The sequence below is a fragment of the Tachysurus vachellii genome, chromosome 6 (genome assembly GCF_030014155.1).
Source record: "Tachysurus vachellii isolate PV-2020 chromosome 6, HZAU_Pvac_v1, whole genome shotgun sequence".
Classification (NCBI taxonomy): Eukaryota; Metazoa; Chordata; class Actinopteri; order Siluriformes; family Bagridae; genus Tachysurus; species Tachysurus vachellii.
In genome coordinates, this window is record NC_083465.1 from 21,341,893 (window position 1) to 21,366,655 (window position 24,763).

General features: G+C 37.1%; 2 protein-coding genes across 4 annotated transcripts in view; both read left to right on the forward strand.

Annotated features, from left to right (window-relative positions):
- The first annotated feature begins 660 nt into the window (after positions 1–660).
- Positions 661–11,686, forward strand: pik3ap1 (phosphoinositide-3-kinase adaptor protein 1). Its single transcript, XM_060872881.1, has 17 exons — positions 661–897; positions 1,926–2,348; positions 2,510–2,745; positions 3,019–3,160; positions 3,415–3,557; positions 3,784–3,910; positions 4,101–4,297; positions 4,581–4,749; positions 4,966–5,043; positions 5,531–5,803; positions 5,971–6,033; positions 6,143–6,339; positions 6,446–6,512; positions 7,602–7,766; positions 8,224–8,294; positions 8,539–8,630; positions 10,510–11,686. Exons 2-17 carry the CDS (start codon positions 1,943–1,945, stop codon positions 10,613–10,615), a joined length of 2,532 nt encoding a protein of 843 aa, XP_060728864.1. The 5' UTR covers positions 661–897; positions 1,926–1,942; the 3' UTR covers positions 10,616–11,686.
- A 2,341-nt stretch (positions 11,687–14,027) lies between these two features.
- LOC132847523 (sorbin and SH3 domain-containing protein 1) overlaps positions 14,028–24,763 on the forward strand; it is a 47,191-nt gene continuing 36,455 nt past the window's right edge. For 2 of the 3 annotated variants that reach the window (XM_060872883.1, XM_060872882.1), the window contains exons 1-2: positions 14,029–14,130; positions 24,210–24,252. The gene's annotated coding sequence lies outside the window, so the exon portion shown is untranslated. Of the gene's footprint in view, positions 14,131–24,209; positions 24,253–24,763 lie in introns of all 3 variants that reach the window. The other variant, XM_060872884.1, reaches the window with a different exon arrangement.

A 24,763-nucleotide genomic window follows, 5' to 3' on the forward strand; every position in this document is an offset into this window, starting at 1 on the left:
AGATCTAAACCTAAATGAGGTTGGCTCTTGCAACATAGCAATGACCCAAGTAAATCATCAACACTGTAGAGATTTTGTATTTAACAACAGCTTATACACACACCTCAGATGGATGGAATGCTGAGTTGCAACTTTAAATTAGGTATTAAGATAGCAAGCATGACATCTCTAAAATATTAACCAAATGAAAGAGTTTTCTGTGGAGGAATGGGGCAAAATACATGCAGTAAAGCTTATGTTTATTTCCCATAAAAGAGGTCACCTACTTAGAAAATATAAGCAATTGCTTGCTTTTTGTCATCAGCAATTCTGACAGTATGAAAGTGCTAAGTCAATATATGCTAAGTAAATATATGATACCATAAAGTGAACCTTGTTAGTCAAAACCTGTCTGTATTTATGACTATGATTTATGAATTAGAGGAAGATCAGATCACAATTTAGTACCTATTTAATTTAGAAATCCAAACCTTCCCTTACACAAAAATGTGTAATTATTATTATTATTATTATTATTATTATTATTATTATTATTTGTTTATTTGTTTTCTTACCATTTGTCTACAGTTGCATTTCATAATTTTTGGGTTTACTTGTGGGAAGTAGCAGTTGCAGTTCTCCTCCCGTAGGTTAACACAAATCATCATGTCTTTGTTAGATAGACATTTTAGGCAGTTTGTTAAACAGTGTTTTAGGAAGTGACGTCGACAAAGACTAGCAGGAAATGGAGAGTTTCTTTTAATATGTGTAACTCAAGTGCTGCCAACTCTCAGAGTTTGTACCACAGAAAAGTAAAGAGAAAACTTCATTTGCTTGAAAAGTTGGATAAAGGATAAAATTGTTTAGTTATACAACTGGATGATTTTATAAGACTTGGATACAGCTCAGAGACATAAGGTAAGAAACCTGCATTAAACCTGCAAGTGTTGCATCCCATTTTATCAAAACGAAGAAGCCATAGAACTCTTTATTTTATATCAACAATACATTAATGAGTTTGCTTTGACAAATGTTCCTTCATTATAACAAATAACAACAGTGGACAAATGGTTTACAGCACGCTATTAATAATAACAATATATATATATATATTGTCAACTTCTGTTATATATATATTGTCAACATTCGAACTGATATATATATATATCAGTTCGAATGTATGCTCTAATTGTCTGTATGTAAGCACTTGGCTTGTATAATTTCTTTTTATATTGTCTGAACTACTTTAGGATCCTGTTAGGTTGTAATATTCAGACCCCCATAGCCCATCCCAGGACATTTTTTTTGACGCACCATTTACTGTTCTAGTAGCTGTCACATACTTACTTTGTTGGAAATCAGTTTTAAGAATGTCATGTCAAACCAAAAAAGAACATTAGAAACAGTTCATGGAGTCCCAAAAATTTCTAAACATAGAGAGCTATGTATATAGGACCACGTCAGTTGTGCATTTATTACTGGACGTTTGTGGACGTCCATTTCTCAGCTGGTCCATAACACTTCCAGACTATGCATGAAAAGTTTTTAAAGACATGTTGAATAATAGCTTTAATTCCCCATATGTATGAAGATATTTGGGACAATCAATAGATACACAGAGTAAATAATGGACTGTAAGGTGCACTTGTAGTTTGCTAAGTCACTCATTCACTATTGGTTTTGTGCTCTAAAGATAGGAGGTATCAAGGTTACACAAGAACAATGACACAGTTCATGCTTTAGATAAAGGTCCAGTTTTTTTTAGCCACATTTAGTTTCATTTCAACAATCTAGCTTCTCGGTTGATAGTACAGAATGAGTCGTATTGTAATCTATTTTTTTAGGGTTGGAACGTGTAGGTGTAATCAGTCCAAATGTCTGACGACATAGGACATAAGATATTTATATAAGTTGGCACAGATATCTGTACTCTTCTTTTGCGGCAGATCCTCGATGCTCCATCATGTGCTCAGTGTTGATTGTGCACACTAGTGAGGCCCAGGACTGGGCTTCATACCTACAGCTCATTTTAGAGTCATCACATCATTTCCCCCAGGATTCTATTTCCTTCTATCTTGTGGATGAAGATCATTCAGATCAAGATGAAGACTATTCCATTTTTAGCAACAGCCAGTGCATCTTGCTTTTGCTCTCAGTAGCGTTTATAGATATTCAAAGTAAACCAGGGTTGCGGAACGCCTTGAAGAATTTTCTTCATCCTCCGAGTAAAATTGTCGCATTTTTGTGCGGCGTCTCTGAAAGCGATGGTTTAAGTGACTATTTTGAGCACTGGAATATTTGGAGAAAGCTTGATTCAGATGACGACCCGGCGTTGTATGTCTCCACAGTTTGTGAAGTTGTTAAGGAAGGTATGTATTTGTTTATTAATAAATAAATCTAGCATTCTTGTGATTTTATGTTTTGCTCCCTCAAGTCGAAGGACATTTTGGCAGCACTTTATTTACCCCAAAAATGGAAATTATTAGCATTCACTATCGACTTTATAATGTGAAAATCTGTTTCTTAAAAGAACACATTAATCTTGAGGACAAAGAGTCGAGTGAAAATAGCATTCTATCACCATCACAAAGTATGGATCAGTCTGCTCCAGAGGAACCTCTTCCGCTACCTCCTTCAGATCTGGTCCACACAGCGGAGGATAAAGTGGATGTTTCAGATGAAAACTTCACACAAACTATCAGTGTATCTGCATCAGAGGAACAGAACGCATGTGTTACTGTCCAACCTAACAAAATCCTCTGTGGCGTAAGTATTCATGACACTTAAAGTGTTAAGCCTAAAGTGTGAAGAAGGCAATACATTGTATTCATTTTTTATTACTGGTTCTCACAGGGCTATGAGATCTGTGTGTCTGTGCTACATAGCTGTGACATTGCGTTCACACTTCCTTTGTTTCTCAGCAAGCATGAACACTTTTTTGAGACTGTGTATATATGTATATGCGAAAAAATGCTCTGTGTGGCCATCACATTTCCTGACAGCAAAATAATATTGACAATGTCCTCTCTACATTTCTAGACCCCAGTCGATATTTATATCATTATGACAAACAAGTTGGAAAGTCCAGATGGAATTGAAGTGGAGTTTCATTGCGAACATTCAACAAAATGTGTGCCGGGAACCGCAGTAAACGAATATATTGTTACACTTCAGTCACCTGGTGGGTTTCAGATCTGAGTGAAGAACTTCTTGTTTTTAGTTCCTCTACAAACTTTTACTTTTAATATCATTTGCATGTTATTTCTGGCCAACACATACTTGTGCTTAAAAAAAATAGTAAAAAAGTTGAAATACATAATAATTAAAGGCAGAGCTTTCCCCATAATATTCGTGTCAGAAATTAGAAATGAGATATTACAACATCTTACAGCACATATATTATATTCTTTTACTATACAATTCTTATTCTTTCAGATATGCCAAGTGGAGAAGTTACTATGCATGTTTATAGTAATGAGGTGATTGTGTGCTCAACAAATGTGAGATACTACACAGAAATGGAGGAAATTAGCAATTATCTGGAGAAAATGATGGACCCTGTGCATTTTATGTGTCAGGTAAATCCTTGGTGAACTTGACTTATTCGTTTAGATAACATAATAAGACTTTACAATCTGTTTCATTTATCTGCAACACCTTTTATCGGTTAAAAAGACATACATTCAGTGTTTAAACAAATAAATCATTAAATTTTTTCTCATTTTCATATCGTGCAATAATTTTCTAATGGACACTATTTTTGGACTCTCATTACTAAGGTAACTAATGACGTGTGTTTTTCAGGCATTCAGTATTACATCGAATGCATCAGAGGCATTGGATAACTTGTTTACAGATTCCCTCAAAATGCAGATGCCTCCAAATGGACTAAAAGTATTTGGAAATAATCAGATTGAAGAGATGATTACAAGTGAGCACCATTTTTTTATTTAGTTTGCATTTAAATTGGATGACTTTCCCATGTACAATATGTGTTACCAATGGTACGGTACATGCTGTAGTATTTTGAATTATAGTATGAGACAATGAGAATGAGCATCAGATATTTACAGAAAAACTGAACTGTTACATATTGAAACTTGCTATATTTGGGCATTCAGATCAGCAGGATGTGGAACTCCCGACATTACTCCACTTCTCAGCAAAGTATGGACTGAAAAAGCTGACAAGCACGTTGTTGCAATGTCCTGGTGCCCTTCAGGCCTACAGCATAGCAAACAAGAATGGGGATTACCCAAACACACTGGCCGAGAGAAGTGGTTTTCCTGATTTGAGACAGTTCATGGATGAATTTTTTGTAAGTGCATGGTGGCTCAATTTCAAATATTTCTTTCACATTAACAACCTAACATGAGGAGCCTGAGGGTGTTTTGTAGTGGTTCATCAAATGGTTGTCTTTATGGCTGATGATGTTCTAAAATATATCTTTTAGTATTATATTAAGGAATACTTGTTTCACATTTCCATGCTTTGCAAACATAATTATTAAAATTATTCAAATCATTCAATTCGTTATGCCCTATTCAACATGATGCCGATGTCAGTTGTATTAATACTTTTTGTATCCTGAAACCATCCAGGAGACAGTAGACTTGGTCAAGACTCACATAGAGGAAACCATGACAAGTCCTGAAGATGAGGACATTTATGAACCAATGGCAAATACATCACAAAATTTTGATGGCAAATTTTCTCTTCAGGAAGACATATATGAGTCCATGATGCAGCTCAATCCTGACATGCAGCTGTGTAAGTTAATAACAATGTGTGGCATTAGCTGTTAATAAGAAACAACAAAATACACTGATATTCTCACACACATTATAATAACAAAAGTACTGTAGCTGCTAGAATAAATTGCTGGATTATTACAATAAAATGTTAAAACGTCATTTCAGAGAAAGCCTCTGTGACTAAACATTAATGAATAAAATGTGTTATGTATGCATTATTTTTCCTCTACAGATGAGGACTTGGGAAGTTTGGACAGTTCTTTTAATGAGTCTCAATCAGAAGACGCTGTGTTGAGAAAGTTTTTCGAAGGTGAAAGAACAAACACATGAACATACTGCCTACTAACTAAGAGAAAATCCTGGTTTGAATTATTTAAAATGTTTAATTACAAAGATAAGATTTTTCTTGCATAGTTTTTTTTTTTTTTGCATATGAATAGAAAGTTAAGATCTTTTTTGTACCATTTTAACTCTTAATATGGTAGAATTGCTATAGGTAGAACAATACTGATGATATTCTGAATATCTGTTTGAATATTCTGCTAGACTTATCTATGAAAAATAGTTTCTCTGATAGTAGATTTATATGTTTTTATATTTTTTTATGTCATATTTAAAATTTGTGTGTTTTCATATTATAATTGTATTTGTGAATGATGTTATATTACAGCCAATATCATGAAATGAAATGATTATGTAAGCTTTAATGTATAGAATCTATGTAACACTATTGCCACTTACAGTATGTATTATTTAAGATTATTTTTAAATAATTAACATTCAATATTTTAATTCAGCAAATTCAACAAAGCATTCTGAAACAGACGGTCTCGTAAATGATACCTTTTCTGGTCGAAGCCCGGATGAGGCAGAAGATGAAAACATAGAATACAATGTTGAAAACTATGATGAGGAAGATGATGAAGACCCATATAAGCTCTGCTATCCAGATGACATTTATGACACCATAGATGACGACGAATCTGCGGTTATGAATCGCCCACCGGCCCCGATACCTCGAACATGCGCCGGCTCAGAGCCCGAGGAATGCAAAACCTATATTTCAACAGGTACCACCTAAACATGAAAAAACCCACATATTACACTTTGGCGTAAACAACTGTCTCCATCAAAATATGAAACTATTTGATACTGCAGATTGCATTTGATCTGTCAATTTAAATCAGATAAACATAAGACACATTAAATGTTTTTGTGTGCTTAAATGTTTTTGCAGTTTTCTGCACCAAGAACTCACTGTATTCAGAAAGCAACTTCAAAGAGGATCAGTATCAGCAAGGTATGAGTTTAAAAGAGATGACTATCATAACCAGGCTTTGCAATTTTTTTACAAGACAGTTATAAAGAAGACTAATTTGTCATTTTCCATGTCCTCCCATTTACACCAGTGAGGCCAGTGCCAGAGCGAATGCTTAGCAGTTCCCATGATCCCTATGCTGGCATGAAGACCCCGGGTCAGAGGCAGCTCATCTCCCTGCAGGAGAGGGTGAAGGTGGGCGCGCTCACTGTGGAGGAGGCAGTGCAGGAGTTTAAAGCCTGGCAGTTTGACCAGGAAAAACGATCCCATTCCGTCCGCTTTCAGCAGGTACAGAAGGGAGAATATGAGCCCTGTGCAATACAGACACTATGAGCTATTTCAATCATTTTAAATGTGTGTGTGTGTGTGTGTGTGTGTGTGTATTCGTGTCTAGGAAAACTTAAAAAAATTACGAGACAGCATCATCCGACGTAAAAAAGGAAAAGGTGGAAAAGTGTTAGGTATGACCTTAATTTCACAACAATTTAAATTCCAAAAAATGTAAAACACAACTGGTAAAGAAATACACTAAGGTTAAAAGATTTTGGAAGTGAAGTTGAGATGATTATTTTGAAGTTGAGTTGGTTGATTATTGTTTATTTGCAATGGGTTTTATTTGACAGCTTCCTTAGGAACCTTTTTTGTATAGATATAGTATAGATATGGTATAGATGGACCCTTCTATATGCCGTCTCTATACTTCACTAGGTTCCTTGTTCATGAATACACTTTATTATGAGCCTTCTTTTTTCTCACATGACTAGGTACCTTTATTATATCAGATTCACTAGGACCCCTTGTATTTGCTTCTTTAGGACTATTCTATATGGCCACTTTATTAGAACCTGTTTTTATGCCTGCTTTACTAGGACCCTTCTTTATGGCTGCTTTACTAGGACCCTTCATAATACCTGTTTTACTAGGACCATTCTTTATACCTGCTTTACTAGGACCCTTCATAATACCTGTTTTACTAGGACCATTCTTTATACCTGCTTTACTAAGACCCTTCATAATACCTGTTTTACTAGGACCATTCTTTATACCTGCTTTACTAGGACCCTTCATAATACCTGTTTTACTAGGACCATTCTTTATACCTGCTTTACTAGGACCCTTCATAATACCTGTTTTACTAGGACCATTCTTTATACCTGCTTTACTAGGACCCTTCTTCAGGCCCGCTTAATTTGAAAGCTTCTTTACTAGGAGTCTTTTCTATACCCACTTCATGTCCACTTGAATTACTATTAATTCTTTTAAGAGCTATGTAATAAAATTGTATTTTGCCTTGACCTAGAAAATTCATTTGAATAAAAATGTCTGCCAGTTTAAATAAAGTGACATTTAACATCACTGGCCTTTAACATTTCATCACTATGCAGATGATTGGTTCTCATTTTATCTTCATGAACTGTTGAACACTTTTCAACTTTTACACAATATTCAACTTTATCTTCTGTATCGTCTATTGTTTAAGCTATTTTACACAATTTCTAGCAGTTTTTATCTTCTGTGTCACACTGTGTTTGTTTCCTGTTTTTTATCAGATCTGGATATAACTGCTCCAATGCCGAAGAACCTGCAATGGGGCTCTCAAATGAACGTTGAATGTTCAGTGTATGAACCGTCTCCTCGTAACATCCAACACCCATCTGTAAACAGACCACCACAGAGAGGAACTTGGCATACAGGAAGTACATCCAGCACTTCTAGTGAGTAATCGCATCATATGTTGAATCACTGTTTATTCATATATATGTTTTTTCTATTGTTGTCATCCATTCTTTCTAATAGAACCACCACTGATAAAGTTGCATCCTCTGAAATGTTGTCCTATGCTCATCTTTCTCAGCGTGACCTTTATAAATGCTATCTACATATAACAATATAGGAAATGCTGTTCTGGATATATTACACAGAATGATTTAATATTTTAATAATGTCTGCTCATTCATGGTTCTACAGTGATCTCTTTTCACTGATGGATAAGACAATTAGCATATCATTCAGAACATATTAAAAAAGCCCAGCTTTTTGTTTTGTCCAAGATAATTTTTGAGAACTTCAGCTATATACTGTACAGTAAGATCAAGATCAACTCTCTAACAGCTACAAGAACAATAATGGTGTTTACATTTCACATGTTCATGGTATCTGTGATGTAAACAGGTAGTGGCAGCAACAGACTGAGCACGTTAAGCACCATCAGCAACAGCAGTGGCGCTGAAGTCGAGATAGAGGTGAACATAGTCTCTCTACCATATTCTGTCAGAATTAAAATGTTTCCTAAATTCTCTTTGATGTCCACATTAAATAAAATGTATAATTGTATTTTTATTTATTTTAGAGGGTTGTATAATAATGATAACACAGGATTTTTAAATTGACCCTCTTCTATGTCATGTGATCTTTGAAGAAAAACTGCAAACCTGGTATGAATGTAATATTCCTATAAATATAAGATTTTTCTCTTTCTGGATAAAGGAGACTCAGGAGAACGGTCCTCCTCCACCTCGTCCACCTCGCCAGGCAGGTGAAGGTCTGCCCACACTCCCTCCTCCGAGAATCCCACCTAGGTGTGTACCTTTACACATCTGCACTTCTAGAGCATTTTCAGAATTGACTCATGTTTAAAAAAAAAAAGATTCATTTTATTTTCTTAAAATCCCTACTTCCCTAATGACAGATTAAGAATGAGTTGACTCAAAACGGTGAGGGGAAATTCACCAAACTAACGTTTTCTTATAGCAAGTAATAGACACCTTAAATGCATGGCATGTGTGAGGGTTTTTATGTCATTTGCCACCTGGTAAACCAAATGCAGTCAGGATGTGCCAAAAAAAGAGAAAAGTACCAACAATTTTGTCAAAGATTGACTGAACTCTTTAAACATAAAGACAGAACGTTATTTTAAATGCTACAGCTAGTTAGACAGTTTGTTTTTAGTGTAAAGGTTGTATGTGCTGCATGCATGACAGATGTGACACAGGAAGCGCTGCTTAAGAAAAGGTTTAAACTTTCCCCTGTGTGGCAAACCATAATTAGAATCAGATGCTCTTCAAACCACAACCCGATTAATTACACGACACAACGTTTCACAGAATTTTTTCAATGATAAACTAATATGTAATAAGTAATGTGTTCTTTTCTGTAATCTATAATGAATTATTTTCTACACTTCCTGTAAGCTGTGTGAATGTGCTGTTTTTGTGTGTTTTGTAATAGGAACAGGATGTTGTGGTTTACACTGAGCTTATTGTAGACATACATTACTGTAGAAAACATAATTACATGATATATAAAGAATGTATACATAAATATAAAAAAACACAAATGTACAAATTGAACTTTACATACTGTAAACACATTTTAAACACATACTGTGCTACCACACAAACAGTTGGGTAAAAAACGAAACTGAAAAACGTTACTAAAGAAATTACAGTAGCTCCAGTGAGGGCTTAAACTGCGAATAGCAGTATGAGTGGGAATCTTATGATAACATACAGGAAGTCAGTTCTATATTTAAAATGAAACATGAACATGAAACGTGAAGCTGCCTCTTCATTTTTATTTTAAAGCATCCAGCGGAATATCTTTGATATGCCTTATAATGCAGATATCTATGCATACGTAAAGGTTTAAAAGTAATGAATGTAATACATTATGTAAAGTTATGTTAAATTACAACAGTGGTACTAAAGATTAGAAGGATTTAAAAACACTTCTTAAATATTCTAGCAAAGCCATAATAGAAATGTATTATGGTTGTTTATGCCTTAGAAGCTAACAGCTAATAAGCTAATGATCATAGCCTGAGAGCCACTGGCCCTTTACCCCTTTACCTACATTGTTTTTTTTTTCAGTGGGTTCAGTGGGTTCATCTAGGACATTAATCATAACGTGTTGATTATGTGTAAAGCGTGCTGATCTTGTGCATAACATTTTTTTTATAACTGTACATTTTTCTTGCTTCCGAATGAGAAACAGGTAAGTTTACATTTGTATTGACTTATTTGGAGTTACATTTATCCCATGCCATGCACAACTGCGGTGAGCTACAATGCATGCATACTGACAAAATAAGGATTAAGGTTTTTGCTCAACGTTTAGTATTTTTTATTAGTCATGCATAAATGTACACATACACAAAATATCTAAACCAACCTTTTATTCTCTTGCAGGCTTTCATATAGGCAGTGATGGTGATTGTCTAAACAGACACCTAGTTATAGCTTTGTGTAAGGCTTTATCTAAACTACTCAGTTGTATAAATAAGATAAATGTAAGCGGATAAGGATGTCTGCCAAATACTATACATGTAAATGTAGTGTCTCAGTGGTAAAGGCTTTGGACAGAAGGTTCAACTACCATGAGCTCTGCTTTATTGTAAGTTGTTTGGGATAAAATTGTCTGCTTAATACTTAAACCTAAATGAACCATTTTTATTTACAGGATCCCAGAGAGCATGTTAAATGAGCGTTATGTATCGACTCCAGCTCGTCACATGCCTCCTCACAGACCCATTCCTCCACCACCCGTAGCACGACGGCCACGGTGATCACTTCTTCTCACTGTTGTGTCACTTCTATGAACTCAAACGTGTGAAAGACTTCAAAAATGTTGAAGGCTAAAGCCTGCCATCTGGTGACAATGCGTTTTAAAGTACAGCTGGAGGACTTCTGCAGTGAAAGACTTGGCTTTGTGTTGCACGGAAAGGCCTTGGTGTTACTTTTGTACTTTGTTCTTGTTCTTCATAAGCACAAATAATGCCTAAATGCATCAGAGCAATTTAAAATAACAGCACTTTCCTAATTGATCTTAACAAGTTGTTAAAATGGTCACTGGTTCTACTTTGATTAAATCATATTTCATATGCAGCTTTAGAAAACTAGGACCTTCGGGTTATTTATTCAGGTTGTTTTTTTAAGCAGTATGCAATGTTTTAATCCAGTCGAATCGACACATTTGTAAAGTCACAAACTCAATTAACCTTTCACTTCTAATCAGAAATGTTTCTGTCTGTATGACTTTAAAGCTAAGCATAAACTGAAACTGATGATTATAACAGATCGAAGCTGATTTATGGTTAACAACATCATTTAAATGAACTGAATATAATTTTATTTACATATTATTATGTTTCATACTTAAATCTTTTCTTTTCTGAAAGAAAAATATAAAGAAAGCTGTAGGAAGCAGAAACAGTATATGAAGGTCACATTATTTTCTAATATATTAAATACGTAAACAATTATTTTAATGGTTTATTCTGAATACTTTTTGAGAAATCTTGGCGTAGGGATTTACAATCTGGCTGCCTTTCCCAAGATGTTACAGAGTGGTCATTGTTGGAACTTCAAACAGGACAATGATCTAGAACATAAGTTCATATTGACACAAGTAAGATGCACTGCTGTCATTTATGGCCTTTTTTGGTCATCTGACCAAAACCCCAGTGAAAATCTGTGGGGTGGATTGAAGACATCCACAAGAGAGTACACTGGAAGATCTGGATAGATTGTTTTTTGAGAACTTTTGACTTAGATGCTTTGCTCTTTATTTTCCAATCTCATCAAGCATGATGAGATGGTGGTATGTTGGCAAAAGAATTAAAGTATTTAATGTTGAATGTTGGAGTGCCAATAACACATTTTTTTTTTGTTTAAAGATTTTAAGATGTGGAAAAAATATTCGAAAGAATGGTAAACTATTTTAAATATTGTAAAATGTATAAGAAACAATGAATGGAGAAAAGCTGAAATTTAGTGAGGAGTTTGTTTACAGCAGCGGTGTCCAATCTTGTCCACAAAGGGCCGGTGTGGGTGCAGAAACCTGCATTCAAACCAAGCAGAAGCCACACCTGATTCCACCTGTTTAATCAGTTGTTCTTGGCTTTTAGTAGACTTCTGCTTGGTTGGAATGAAAACCTGCACCCACACCGGCCCTTTCTGGATAAGATTGGACACCGCTGGGTGACCATGTGCATAACTCAGCAACAATGTTCTCGTCAGTTACATAATGTTTACCCCAGCATTGCATACTCTTTTTCTGCACACCAAAAATGAGGTACTTTTTCCTGACTTTATTCTTTAAAAAAGAGGACAAAATTTAGTGCATAGTATAAGTAGGAGAATATGGGATGCAGCAATAATCAGTTTCACAGGCTCAAAGGTAATTGGACACCTGACCGATAAGCAGTTTCATGGATAGTTGTGGCCTGCTAAAGGAGATAAAAGGTCTGCCAATTCTGGAAGAAGATTCTTTGAACTGATGAAACTAATGAAAGTAATATTAAATTGTACCCGACTGATAAGAAAAGTAGTATGGAGGAGGAAAGGAAGGGCTCATGATCCCAGGCATACCACATCATCAGTTAAACATGGTGGAAGCAGTGTTATGGCATGGGCATGAATGGCTGCGAATGGAACTGGCTCACTGGCGTTTGTTGATGATGTAACTGCTGATAGAATTAGCAATAAAGTCTGAAGTCTACGGAACTGTATTTTATCTCAGATGCTGCAAAACTGATAGGATGGCACTTCCCAGTACACAAGGATAATGACCCAAAACATACTGGTAAAAGCAGCCCAAGAGCTTCTTCAGTCAAAGATATTGAATGTTCTTAAATGGCCGAGTCAGTCACATTACCTCAACCCAGTTGAGCATGATTTAACCTTACTGAACACAAAACTGAAGGCAGGAAGACTCGCACACAAGCACCAATTCCAGGGGACTGCAGTAAAGTCCTGGCAAAGCACCTCAAGAGAGGAAACTCAGCATTTAGTTATGTCAGTAGGTTACAGGCTTCAGTCAGTCATTGTCTGTAAAGGACTCTTGCATCCCAATAGTTGAAATAATGAATATGATTAGAATTTTATCCAGTTTTTTGGGGGGCCACTGACAATTGAAAGTCTCTGTGAAAAAGGCTGTAATTCATAAACAATTAATGCAATTTTTTTTGTCCTTGAATTAAACATTTCCAGCATTTGGCAGACGCCTCTTTATCCAGAGTGACTTCATTCATTCATTCATCTTCTACCGCTTATCCGAACTACCTCGGGTCACGGGGAGCCTGTGCCTATCTCAGGCGTCATCGGGCATCAAGGCAGGATACACCCTGGACGGAGTGCCAACCCATCACAGGGCACACACACACACACACACTCATTCACTCAATCACACACTAGGGACAATTTTCCAGAGATGCCAATCAACCTACCATGCATGTCTTTGAACCGGGGGAGGAAACCGGAGTACCCAGAGGAAACCCCCGAGGCACGGGGAGAACATGCAAACTCCACACACACAAGGCGGAGGCGGGAATCGAACCCCGACCCTGGAGGTGTGAGGCGAACGTGCTAACCACTAAGCCACCGTGCCCCCCTCCAGAGTGACTTAAATTACCTAATTTTTTTGTACAACTGAGCAATTGAGGGTTAAGAGCCTTGCTCAGGGGCCCAACAGTGGCAGCTTGGTGGACCTGGGATTGAACTCAACCTTCCGATTGGTATCCCGACACCTTAACCACTAGGCTACCACACAAAATAAAGATACACATCTACACTACATCCTAAAGTCCAATTCAGTGAAACAGACAGTTACCAGAGCTCAGGATAAAAACCACAAAGGTTGGAGCTGTTGGAAAAAATTGTAGGTTTTTAATCCACACTTGATGTTGCCTTAACAGATGGATGATAGACCTACATGATATCATTTTTACTGACTAAATCTAATTAACAGCCCTTCCTAAGGTGATGTGGGTGTGTTAGAGCAAGAAAAACACTGGACATGGGTTACACCAATAAACAAGGTTGTGAACCTGTTCTCTAAAACAACATTGCATGCTAGAATCTCTAACTGTTTCAGTGTTGGTTCAGAATTGGGTTTGTTTGCTGCAGGTGGATCCACGTGTCTGATTTTGCGCTAGTCTCCGCCCCTTTTGGCCCCGCCTACCCAGCCGGGTACAGAGAGTTTTATGCTAATGAGCCCGGGCCAAAGCTGCTGCTGCTGAGCGCGAGGACTCAGTAGAAACTGCGTCGTCACCACGGAAACCTGGACTGCTTCCGCGTGAAGGTAAGTGAGAGAATAAATGTTTGCTGTGTTTCGGACCTGAATGACTCCTTACTGCCTATAGAAGTAGACTGTAGTAATGATGGTGTCTGTAGAGAATGACGCGCACTGTATAGAGCAGGATTGAGTGTCCGCTGCGGTCAATGTTGCGGCTCTGACAAAGTGAGTTACATTAGTTTAGTGCACACAGCGCAGTAAACACTATGGTGCAAGAGGAACCGAAATGAGCGGCTCTTTTAATTGTGTTGACATGTGAATTAAAAGTGGTGCAAAAGCTCGAGAACTATCATCAGGACCGTGAGGGGGTGCGTCTCTCTCTCTCTCTCTCTCTCTCTCTCTGTGTCTCTCTCTCTCTCTCTCTCTCTCTCTCTCTCTCTCTCTCTGTCTCTCTCTCTCTCTGTGTCTCTGTCTCTCTCTCTCTCTCTCTCTCTCTCTCTCTCTCTCTCTCTCTCTCTCTCTCTCTCTCTGTGTCTCTGTCTCTCTCTCTCTCTGTGTCTCTGTCTCTCTGTCTCTCTCTCTCTCTCTCTCTCTCTCTCTGTGTGTCTCTGTCTCTCTCTCTCTCTCTCTCTCTCTCTCTCTCTCTCTCTCTCTCTCTGTGTCTCTCTCTCTCTCTCTCTCTGTGTCTCTCTCTCTCTCTCTCTCTGTGTCTCTCTGTCTCTCTCTCTGTGTGTGTCTCTCTCTCACTCTCTCTGTCTCTCTGTCTCTCTCTCTCTCTGTCTCTCTCTCTCTCTCTCTCTCTCTCTCTGTCTCTCTCTCTCTGTGTGTGTGTGTGTGTGTGTGTGTGTGTGTGTGTGTGTGTGTGTGTGTATGTGTCCCGGTTCCTCAGAAATAGAAAGGCGTTAAAATCGTTGTCCAAACCCCGCACATCTCGTGCATCTTAATAATGATCAATTACAAGGTTTTTTTGGTTCATTACAAGCTTAGTTTCTTCTGACACAGGGAAGCTTTTGCTTGTGTGGCCAAGTGCACATTCTGTATAAGCAAAAAAAGTGTGCACTTGTGCAAAAAGCCTAAACTTGATGTTGATCCAGACATTAAATATTTGGATATTAAATGTTTTTTCTAGCAGCTGAGATGCCGTATTGGCCTGCAGATAATGCGGCATTGGATTAGGAAAGCATCCAGCATGCGTTTATAAAACCAACTCGAGCTAATATTTTTAAAGACTCCTCATGAAAGGCGTGAAGCATGAGAAAGTTAGACTAAGCTGAAATATAAATGAACTTGGCCATGGAGGCGTTCACACGTGCTTACCTTAATCAATGTGGCCTCATCACCCACTCTTTTAAATAAGTAATGTGTTGACTGGATTACTCTTGTTCATTTGGGATCCCACTTCCCAGCACCTAGTAGAATATTCATTCATTCATGTATCTTATATAAGCACTTGGTCAGTGTTGCAATGGATCCAGGGCCTATCCTCAAAAACTTGGAGTGAAGCAGGAATATATCCTGGATGGGATGCCAGTCCCTTACAGTGCACATTGCACACACACATTTGCATATTGGTACAGTTTAGCATTGCCAGTCCACCTATTGGCATGTAGAACACATGTAGAACACAAGAAACTTGCGTATAAACTCACCTGAGTAACCTGAGTTTAAGAGGGAACCCTTGAGATATGAGTCAAGGTGCACCATCAAGCCACTGCCATCTAACAGATTACTAAATATCACTTTCTGATCAGGGATGCCATTAGGAGGGGAATTAAAATTTTTATTTATTTATTTTTTCAGGGAAATTTATCTGAGGTAAAACACTGCATTCGCTCCATTGAGAACACTGCGTTCGCTCCATTGAAATTTTTGTTTGGAAAATCAGTTAATGTGATGTAAGTCTTATTACAACATAAAGCACTGTATTCTATAATGTCTAATATGTAAATACAAGCCATGCAAGATCATGAATAAGTAGAAGGATGGTTGTCGGTTTTCCCATTTGCAGAGAATAGTGTTTTCTTGATGGAGATGAAAGTATAAAATATTTTTTCATGGTGACTTAAAGGACTATAATAGTTAAGCATTTTATGGGGGGGGGATGTGATAAATGAATTCATTATTTTGATCCAACAGATTATCTCACTATTTTGAGATATCTAGTACAAGCAAAATTTGTAGAAGAGTAATTGCAGTGTTGTGGTTTGTTCGTGTCACACAGCTCTAGAAAGCAATTTATGAAAGATGCTGTGAAGCGAAAGGTAAAAAAGAAAGTGAGGTCAGAGGTGAAAGTCACTCTGCTTGCTCTGAAGTTGAGCACCACTTCAGCTTGATTGCCTTTGAAGGCTTTGCTTCTGCATATTAAACATGTAAACTGAGCAGCGCTTCAACCAGTATGCCTTGGAAGGCCACATCTAAAAACGGTTTTTCGGGTGTATTGCATCCTTCCTGGAAGATATTTTGAGGATTTTTTCAGGATTTTTGATTATTTTAAATAAAATGTCACATTCTGGACATCCATATGAACTCAAATTCCCAGTAGTGGTCCAGTCAGTCAGAGAAAGAAGAGATGCAGGATCTTTTCCGTTTAGCTGTAAATGAGCCATCAGAAAATGGCTACGGAAATTATTCTACTGACCGGCAGCATGACTGTTCTTGAAAGTCAACAACTCAAGAATATACTGGAAAAATACAACAAACGTAATGCTGAAAAAGTAGAAAATAATGAGGTTAAGCCATTATATCGTTGTATATGGGTAAAATATTTTTAGCAAAACATTTTATGAATTATGTCTAGACTTTTAAAGATTATATCCAGAATATTAATTTATATACCGTGGCTTAACATACTTGTTTTTTCGTTTCACTCGTTCTTGTGGTATAATATCATTCAAGGACATTTGTAATTCAAAAGAAGTACTTATGTCATGCTCAAACTTTCATTTGAATTAAAAGTGTGACCTATACTGGGGTGGCAAAGTGTCACAGTGGGTAGTGTTGCCGCCATAGAGATCCAGGGTTGCTGGATCAATCCTGAGCTCAGGTTTCTGTCTGTGTGGAGTTGGCATGTCTGACATGTTCTCCCTGTGTTTCATCTGAGTACTCTGTTTCCCAAAAATCACAGGTGGGTTACTTTAAATGACCTAATAATAAAGCGTAATTAAATAAATGTATAAATTAGTGTGCATGCTACCCTGTGATGAACAAGCTCAAATTAAATAAGCACTCTTTACAAAAGTGGTGAGCAGAAAAGCATTTCACAGATTACTTTATAACTGTGACCACAGATTATTTTAACTGCATGATTCTAATAGCATTGTGATGCTTCTGTGTGTTTGGCTGACTAAATTATTATATGAATGAGCAGATATACATGTTCAAGTGCTTGAATTGTTTGTGTTAATAGAATGGTCTGTTCCAATAATTTTCTTTATGCTAGTCAGAAAGCTCTTGTATAGGCTGTTGGTCCCTTTCTTATTTTTTTCCACAGTATACAGAACGTATACTTTTTTTTTTTAGACAAAAACATCCAGATGTTTTATCCAAGATCCAGAGAAGTTTTCCTAGAATACAGTATGTGTAGGTGTATGTGTTTATAGACCTCATTAAAGAGCTATAGCTAAATGCTAAACTAAATTTGGGTGAAATTCCAATGCTAGACTATCTGGATTTCAGCGTCCCGAGTCTAATGAATAATTTGTGTTGCCTGGTAAATTATTTATAACTGTTGTGTAGAGTCATGTTACTTGTGTGCGGTGCTGTGAGCAAGCAGGTAGATGTCTACGGAAACACAGGCACAGTGACTTGTCTTCAGCAAATCTTCAACAATTTCGGGCCCTTGGTAATGCTGTTGATGTGTGTTACCGATTTGTGCTGATGTGTTTGGGCAAAAGAGATGATGAGAGCTTTTTTTAATAATGCAAGACTGGCAGTGTATTAAATCTGTCACTATCACAGATGATTGTATATTTTTGAGCTAACATGTTGATATTGTATGTCCTTACCTTATGCCTAAACACAACCGGTTACTACTATAAATAATAATGGAGCATACACAATGATGGGGTAGTAATGGCTCAAGGGGATAAAGCTGGGTTGCCACCGTCAGGCCCTTGAGCAAGGCCCTTAACTTTCACTGCCTGAGGGGCGCTGTATCCTACCAGCTTTCCAAAAGTGCATGTGTTGATAAATGCCAATTTATGTACATTCCCAAGTTTTGCATTTACAGTAGACACCCACAAAACGTAAAAAACGTGACGTCTGTAAAACGTCTGTCACATAACATGCTGTTACCACAGACAACAGATAACTTCCCGCATTAACCTTTTTTTTGTTCTTGTTAAATGGTTACTCGATCTTATGGATTTGTCGTCGATTATTTAAGTTTTTAAGATTATTTAATTTTATTTAAGTAATTAATATGAAAAACAATTATAGTTTGACTAAATTTATATTCAAATCATCATGTGCAACTTAAATTAATGAGCTATTTAAACTTGATAGCATAATCCATATATAAGATTGCTAAAACAAATTCTAATCATATTTATATTATTCGAAGGTCCTGGGATACAATTTTTTTTTTCTGATGCTAACTGGATTTTTATGAATACCAGATTTCACCTGGTGAATTATTTACAAATGATTATCCAGTTTGATAAATGAGTCCTATTGTTGTTGTAGCCAATATATGTAATTGAGAAGGGCCTGTTAATGGCATGTGTATTTCACTATAAACACACATCAGCATCAAAATGATTGAAGACTCTTTTGCCAGATGTGAACCATGAACACCTGACTTGCTCTGTCCAGATTGTGTTACGCCAGATTGCCTAGCAACCCTCCGTCTCCCCTCTCACCTTGCTTCACCCCTATTGGCTGGAAAATGTGTGTTAGTGGTACTCAGAATGTTTGTGCGTGTGGTTTTTAAGGTTTACGTGTACACAACATTGTACTAATAAATTAAGATAAACAAGGCAATGAACTACAATTTACGGTTCCATTTATGTTGCACTGACAGATTTCTCTTTTCACTTCTTGCTTAGCAAGCAGCTTGTTGAGCATCTTGCATAAAGAGGGTGAGAACGGTTTAGCTGTGGAGACCTGATCTTAAAGATGCAAATCACTTAGACAATGTATAAGCCATGAATGTGAAGCAGTGTGGTCACCTAAAAGACTATGTATGCTATACAACACATTATTAATGACAGAGAGGCATTAAGCATGTTTATAACGGTGGCTCTACAGTGGCCCTGCTGACTTACAAGCATGTGTGCACCTATCTGACACGTTTGTGTTATCATTTTTAAAAAGTGCACAATTACACAACAGTGAACTCTGGAATCTTCAGTCATGGTGTTATGCAGGCCTCCATTATGGAAACACTTGAAATGGCTGGATTATCAGTGAGCTGTTTTTAGGTGTGGTAGAACTGTCCGCATTCCCCGAGCAAATTATCAGGCTTCAGTCACATAACCGGCGGCACTAAAACAGTTGTCACAGTCTGCGTTCCAGAAATAAATAGACATTTTCCCCGTGAGCATGTGAGCATTGATATAGCAAATAAACATCATGACTAAATGACTTCATGAATGGTATCTGATTATAATCAGGAAGGATTTTGCCAGGAGGTGAGTAATGTAGTAAGCTAAAAGAGCTTTTTACACTTAATTTGCAGCCAGTTAAGATCAATTAGTTTACAATTAAATCGTTTACAAGACGGCTAATATTTCTAGTACCGAGTCTGAACATTTGTGTAAACAATTATCACCACAGTGTAGCAGTCATCAGTCTGAGTGCACAAATATTTATAGACTGTGACATAAACTCCGTGTGGATACCCTTTAGGGCACATAGCACAAGACCCAGAAGATATAATCAGATAAATCAGATATAAAATTATATATAACATTATAAAAGTAAACAGTTTTAAACAGATAAAGAACGAGGTAGTATTTTTGTACCACAGAGACAGAAGTATGCTATGTGGCAAATACTTTTGAGTGAATTCATTTGTTTATTGTTTAAATATTGGTCAAATTATAAAGCATTACCTGTTGATTAATTATTTTAAGAAACAGATTTCTTGGTACAGATTATTTTTTGAATGTAGTCAATATTTAAATTTGTACAATAATATCCAGACTGTTTTCTCGAGACATAGAGCTTTTTTATTCCTGAACTTTCCAGACAGAACACATTAGGTCCAAATTGACATTGTTTATAGGCCTCCTAGGATTTGAGTTATTGAGGTTTATGTGATAAAACACATTCATTTTCAGTGACCAGTCCAGAGACCATTAACTGTAAAAAAAAAAAAAATTCAATAAAAATCGAAAAAACAACTCTCATATTGATGGGTTGTGATTTCTAACCCTTTCTACAAAATAAAGTATGTGTTACAGGCCCCTTGGCAATGCTTTATGGGCTCCTGGGAGTCCCTGGGCTGCACCTTGAGATAAAACTAATCTTGTGGAGGATTTAGATTTAAGTAGTTTATTAAAATGCATTTTGGTTAACTTTATAAAGCGTAGTGAGATACACAGACGGTCTCTAAATAACTTAATTTATATCTAGAGAGTGACTGCTGAAGTTATCTGATCAATTTTATCCATGCTGTTTCAGTACTGATTCTAGTCACTATCCCAGACTGCTTTTTCTTTTCTATTCCTTCATTACATTTGTTATTTCATTTACATGGCTAGGTTTAGCAGGAAAGATTATGAACATTTAAACACTCTTGATGTACATTCTTTTACTCTTCTTTATACATTTATTCAAAAATTACTGCCACATTTTGATATGGTCATAAAATGGCCAATTAGAGCTGCTCTCCTGTCTGGATTTACATTTAGACATATAGCAGTACAGATAATATGGCTTTTTTTTTTTTTTTTTACATTTGTTTTGATGCTTTCTGTTGAAGCTATCCATGTCTGCAAGGTGGAACGATGACGGCAAGAACGTGACGTAAAACACATCCGTTTCAGTTTGGTGTAAGACCAGCAGCCTTGCAATTATGTAACCTATAAATGCCATATGTTTTACAGGCCAGTATGTTCTACATCACTGTATTAGTACTGTATTTGTTAAGGATTGGCATCGATGTAGTCTCAGGTGAACTGTAAAAGGAAAGTCTGGAACACACTAATTAATGGGAAATAGAATTCAGAGGTGTGTTACTGTGGGTTATTAGGCTTGGTGTGCTTATGGTCCAGATTGGCTTGCTGGGATGACCACATAATGGAACACACAAGGCTGATTATCAGGCCAGAAATGTGACAAATCTGCGCATGCTCAACATCCTCTCTCCTCTGAGAGCACTTGTTGTCCTCAGCAGTGCCTGCCTGAGCTGATCTGACCCATGCCAGGAACCTTTGACTCATTTCTATAATGCTGTTCACTTTCCAGTCCATCCACACACAATGAACTATACGACTCTGACATAAAATGGCACTGAAGACTTACAGTACAAGAGCCAGACTTTCTGTTCTGCAATTGTGCTCCTTTTACTCCATTTGCTGTTATTGCTGGTTGGTTGCTTTATCTCCTCGGATCAGCAGTAATCTTAATGGTCACTGAAAGTTCAGCAGTGGTCAGACATCTGACTAATGATGCTAAAAGACTGCTTTAATAGAGGCCTCTTTGAACTGGTGAAAATGTCATGAGTTGTAAATCATATGATGTCTTTGATTTTATAGGATGTAGAGTAGTAAACAGATGTGCTAGTGAAACCTAGCAGGTTCTGTATGAAACATCCCAGCTGTTTGGTATCGTTCCTTTCCCTGACGGTGATTACACTGTTCTAAAATAAGACATCCGCAGATCCAGTCCTGCTGAGTAAAAGACGCGAGTCGCATACATTTCCTTTTACGCCACATTGTTTAAACGTGCAGCTCGGAGAGAATGGAAGATCTGCAGAGGGGAGAGTGTTGTCAGTCCAGGCTTTGGGCCAACGTGTCTGTTGAAGATGTTTACCATACTGAGGGGGTCTTCTCAATTAAAGCAGGCCGGCTGTCGCTCTCCAGCTCTCTTTTTCAGCCATGTTTGGAGCTGATGACTGTGATCCTCACCATGCCTATTCTATCTCTGCCCCCTTTTGCCATTAGTTATAGAAGACAGAAGTCAAACTCTGTTACGTAACACGTTTTCAGCTCTTTCTCTAAGCACACCAGACCCCTTGTTCAGCTCTTTTGTGTACCCTGTCTGCAGTTTTACAATGATGTCATACTCACAGACTCCAGGGAAATATAATAAATTTCAGCCTGTTCGTTTTTCTTTTTCTGCATATGTGTACAGTGGAAGAGAAAGCAGACAAAGGTGTATATCATATGTCATAATTGTGTTGTAGAATATTCTGGATGAACATGTATTAAATGTTTATGTATTTTGATCGATGTTGGCATAAATGTCAGCTAACCAAATGCTCAAATGTCAGCTGGGCTGCTGTTTACATTAACTCCGCAGCAGCCTTTAATGTGATTTTTAATCATCAAATTTACTCTGCAATTTAATTGCCTGGTAATTGCAATTGATTGCCTAATTGCCTTTTTTCCCTTAAAATCATTACTTGTTATTTAAAAATCCTGTACTTTTCTTATGGCGTCATTGGATTTCTGTCTGTGACGACCTTCTCAGGAGCATGTGTTTTATACGTATGCTTATTTGGAATGCAGGAGCCTTTCTGGGAAATGAAATCTGACTAATCGCCCTTAATGAGCATGTGGCAAATATGACAGACTTTCCCTGAGTGCCCATGATACCTAACCAAATTGTTCTCAAGCTTGTGTTGGCCTATAAAAAAACTATTAACCCCCCAACCTCAATCATTGGCCCTCATTTGTATTCTCCAAATGGCTTTTAAGATGGAAAGTTGTCTGCCTGATGAATGTTTAAATATGGTGTATGTATGAGAGATTTGTTATCTCGCTATTATCACAGTACAGTCACAGACCTCACACAGATACTTGGTATGTTGGACAGGGTGAGGAGTTTGATGAAAAGCAGGATGTTTTAATTTGGTTGATACATGTCAAGTAGGTGCCACATTCCCAGGTGGTTAATGGTGACAGGTTTGTTTTGCCAGGCAAAAATCTGCTTGGCCAAGTTTGAGGTTTGAATAGAAGTGGGCACAATTATTAGCCCCCCACATCTGAGTCCTTAAATTAGAGACTTATTTAAACTCTATTCTCTGCTACGCTTTATAATGTCGTGCTAAAGGAAACGTACTAAACAGACAGGTAAGCGAATTAGTCAGGTGTCAGTATATATAGACCATTCTGATTTAACTGTAATTACTGAACATTATGCTTTAAGATGAATACCTGAACAGTAAGACGGATCATTAAGGGGTTAACTTTAGACACTGAATGTGTTTGAGGATGATGTCCATTTATAGACAAAATCAGAGAATGTACTCTATGCCGACCGGGGTCTTCTCTGAGGGAACAGAATGTTAATACTTATAATTATGTGGTATCTGAAGTGTTTGTGTGATCTTATTATATTAACACTCCTTAGATGGAAGACTCACACTAGACTGAACTAGTATTGGTAATGACGTTCTTGACAATTGTCTGGTTCAACTAATATGCTATGATCAAAAATGATTTTTTTTCATTACGGCTGTATTAGTATTAAACAGGCTTTCATGTTTTCAAGTGTCATTAACAGGTTTATTACAAATAGGAAACTAGTGAGTTAATCCAAGCAAAGAGGGCATTCTTATACATTCACAAGATCTAGATGTCTGTCATTCAGTAATGTATTTTTTTCTTTATTTTTCTTTTTTCTTTTTCAGTTTTTTCCCATGGTTTTTCTAGCTTCTTTAAAATTGACAAGGGTATTTTTTGTATGTCCTATATCAGTCTGAAACCCAACCATTAACATTAGCTGCATGCATGTTTTATCAACACGTTCAATACCACTGTGCATACGATGCTGTGACATTATATTTTTAGATGGATGTGATCCCAGTTTGACATATTACTAGGTACTCTATCTGTAGGATGATGATTTGAAACACTACTCTCAATATTTCTGTATTTTATCGTGAGTGTTAATAATGCACCCCAAATTTAAGCTCTAGTTAATTAATGGTTCTTAATAATTGTTTTTGGTGTGATCTCTCTACTTTACCTTTGCAGGGCTCTCCAGCAGGGGGCGCAGTGAGATTTGATGCTGCCCCTGGTAAGTCGATATGCATCCCTTCATATCCTTGTGATCCTCAATAGTACAGTATGTTTAAAGGCTTGTTGGTGATGGTTAGGTTCTGGGTCAAAACATATAAACTAAAAATGCCCATAAGCCTCTTGAATAGCTCCTTTGTAGATTGATGGTAGCTAAGTTCTGACAATGACATATTGGAAAAATTGATGTGTTAACCCCAATGGGAAAATAGTTTTTCTCTAAATTTTGAAAGGCAGCTGGGGTTAGCCATTGCGCAGCTTCCCTGGAAAAGTTGTTGAATCATACCAGTGGAATGTAAGCTTTATCTGTTGAATGAGCGCTAAACTTTAATGATTAATCCACAATGATCTCTCAGTCTCACAATTTGTGATAATACAATGGCACAAAGTGGAACGTAAAGGCATGTTTCTATTGTGTTAGGACCTCACATGCTCCATCCATGAAATACAGATAATCTGATATCTTTTGTATACTTTTTAGGCTACAACTTGCCGGAGGACATGAATTGACT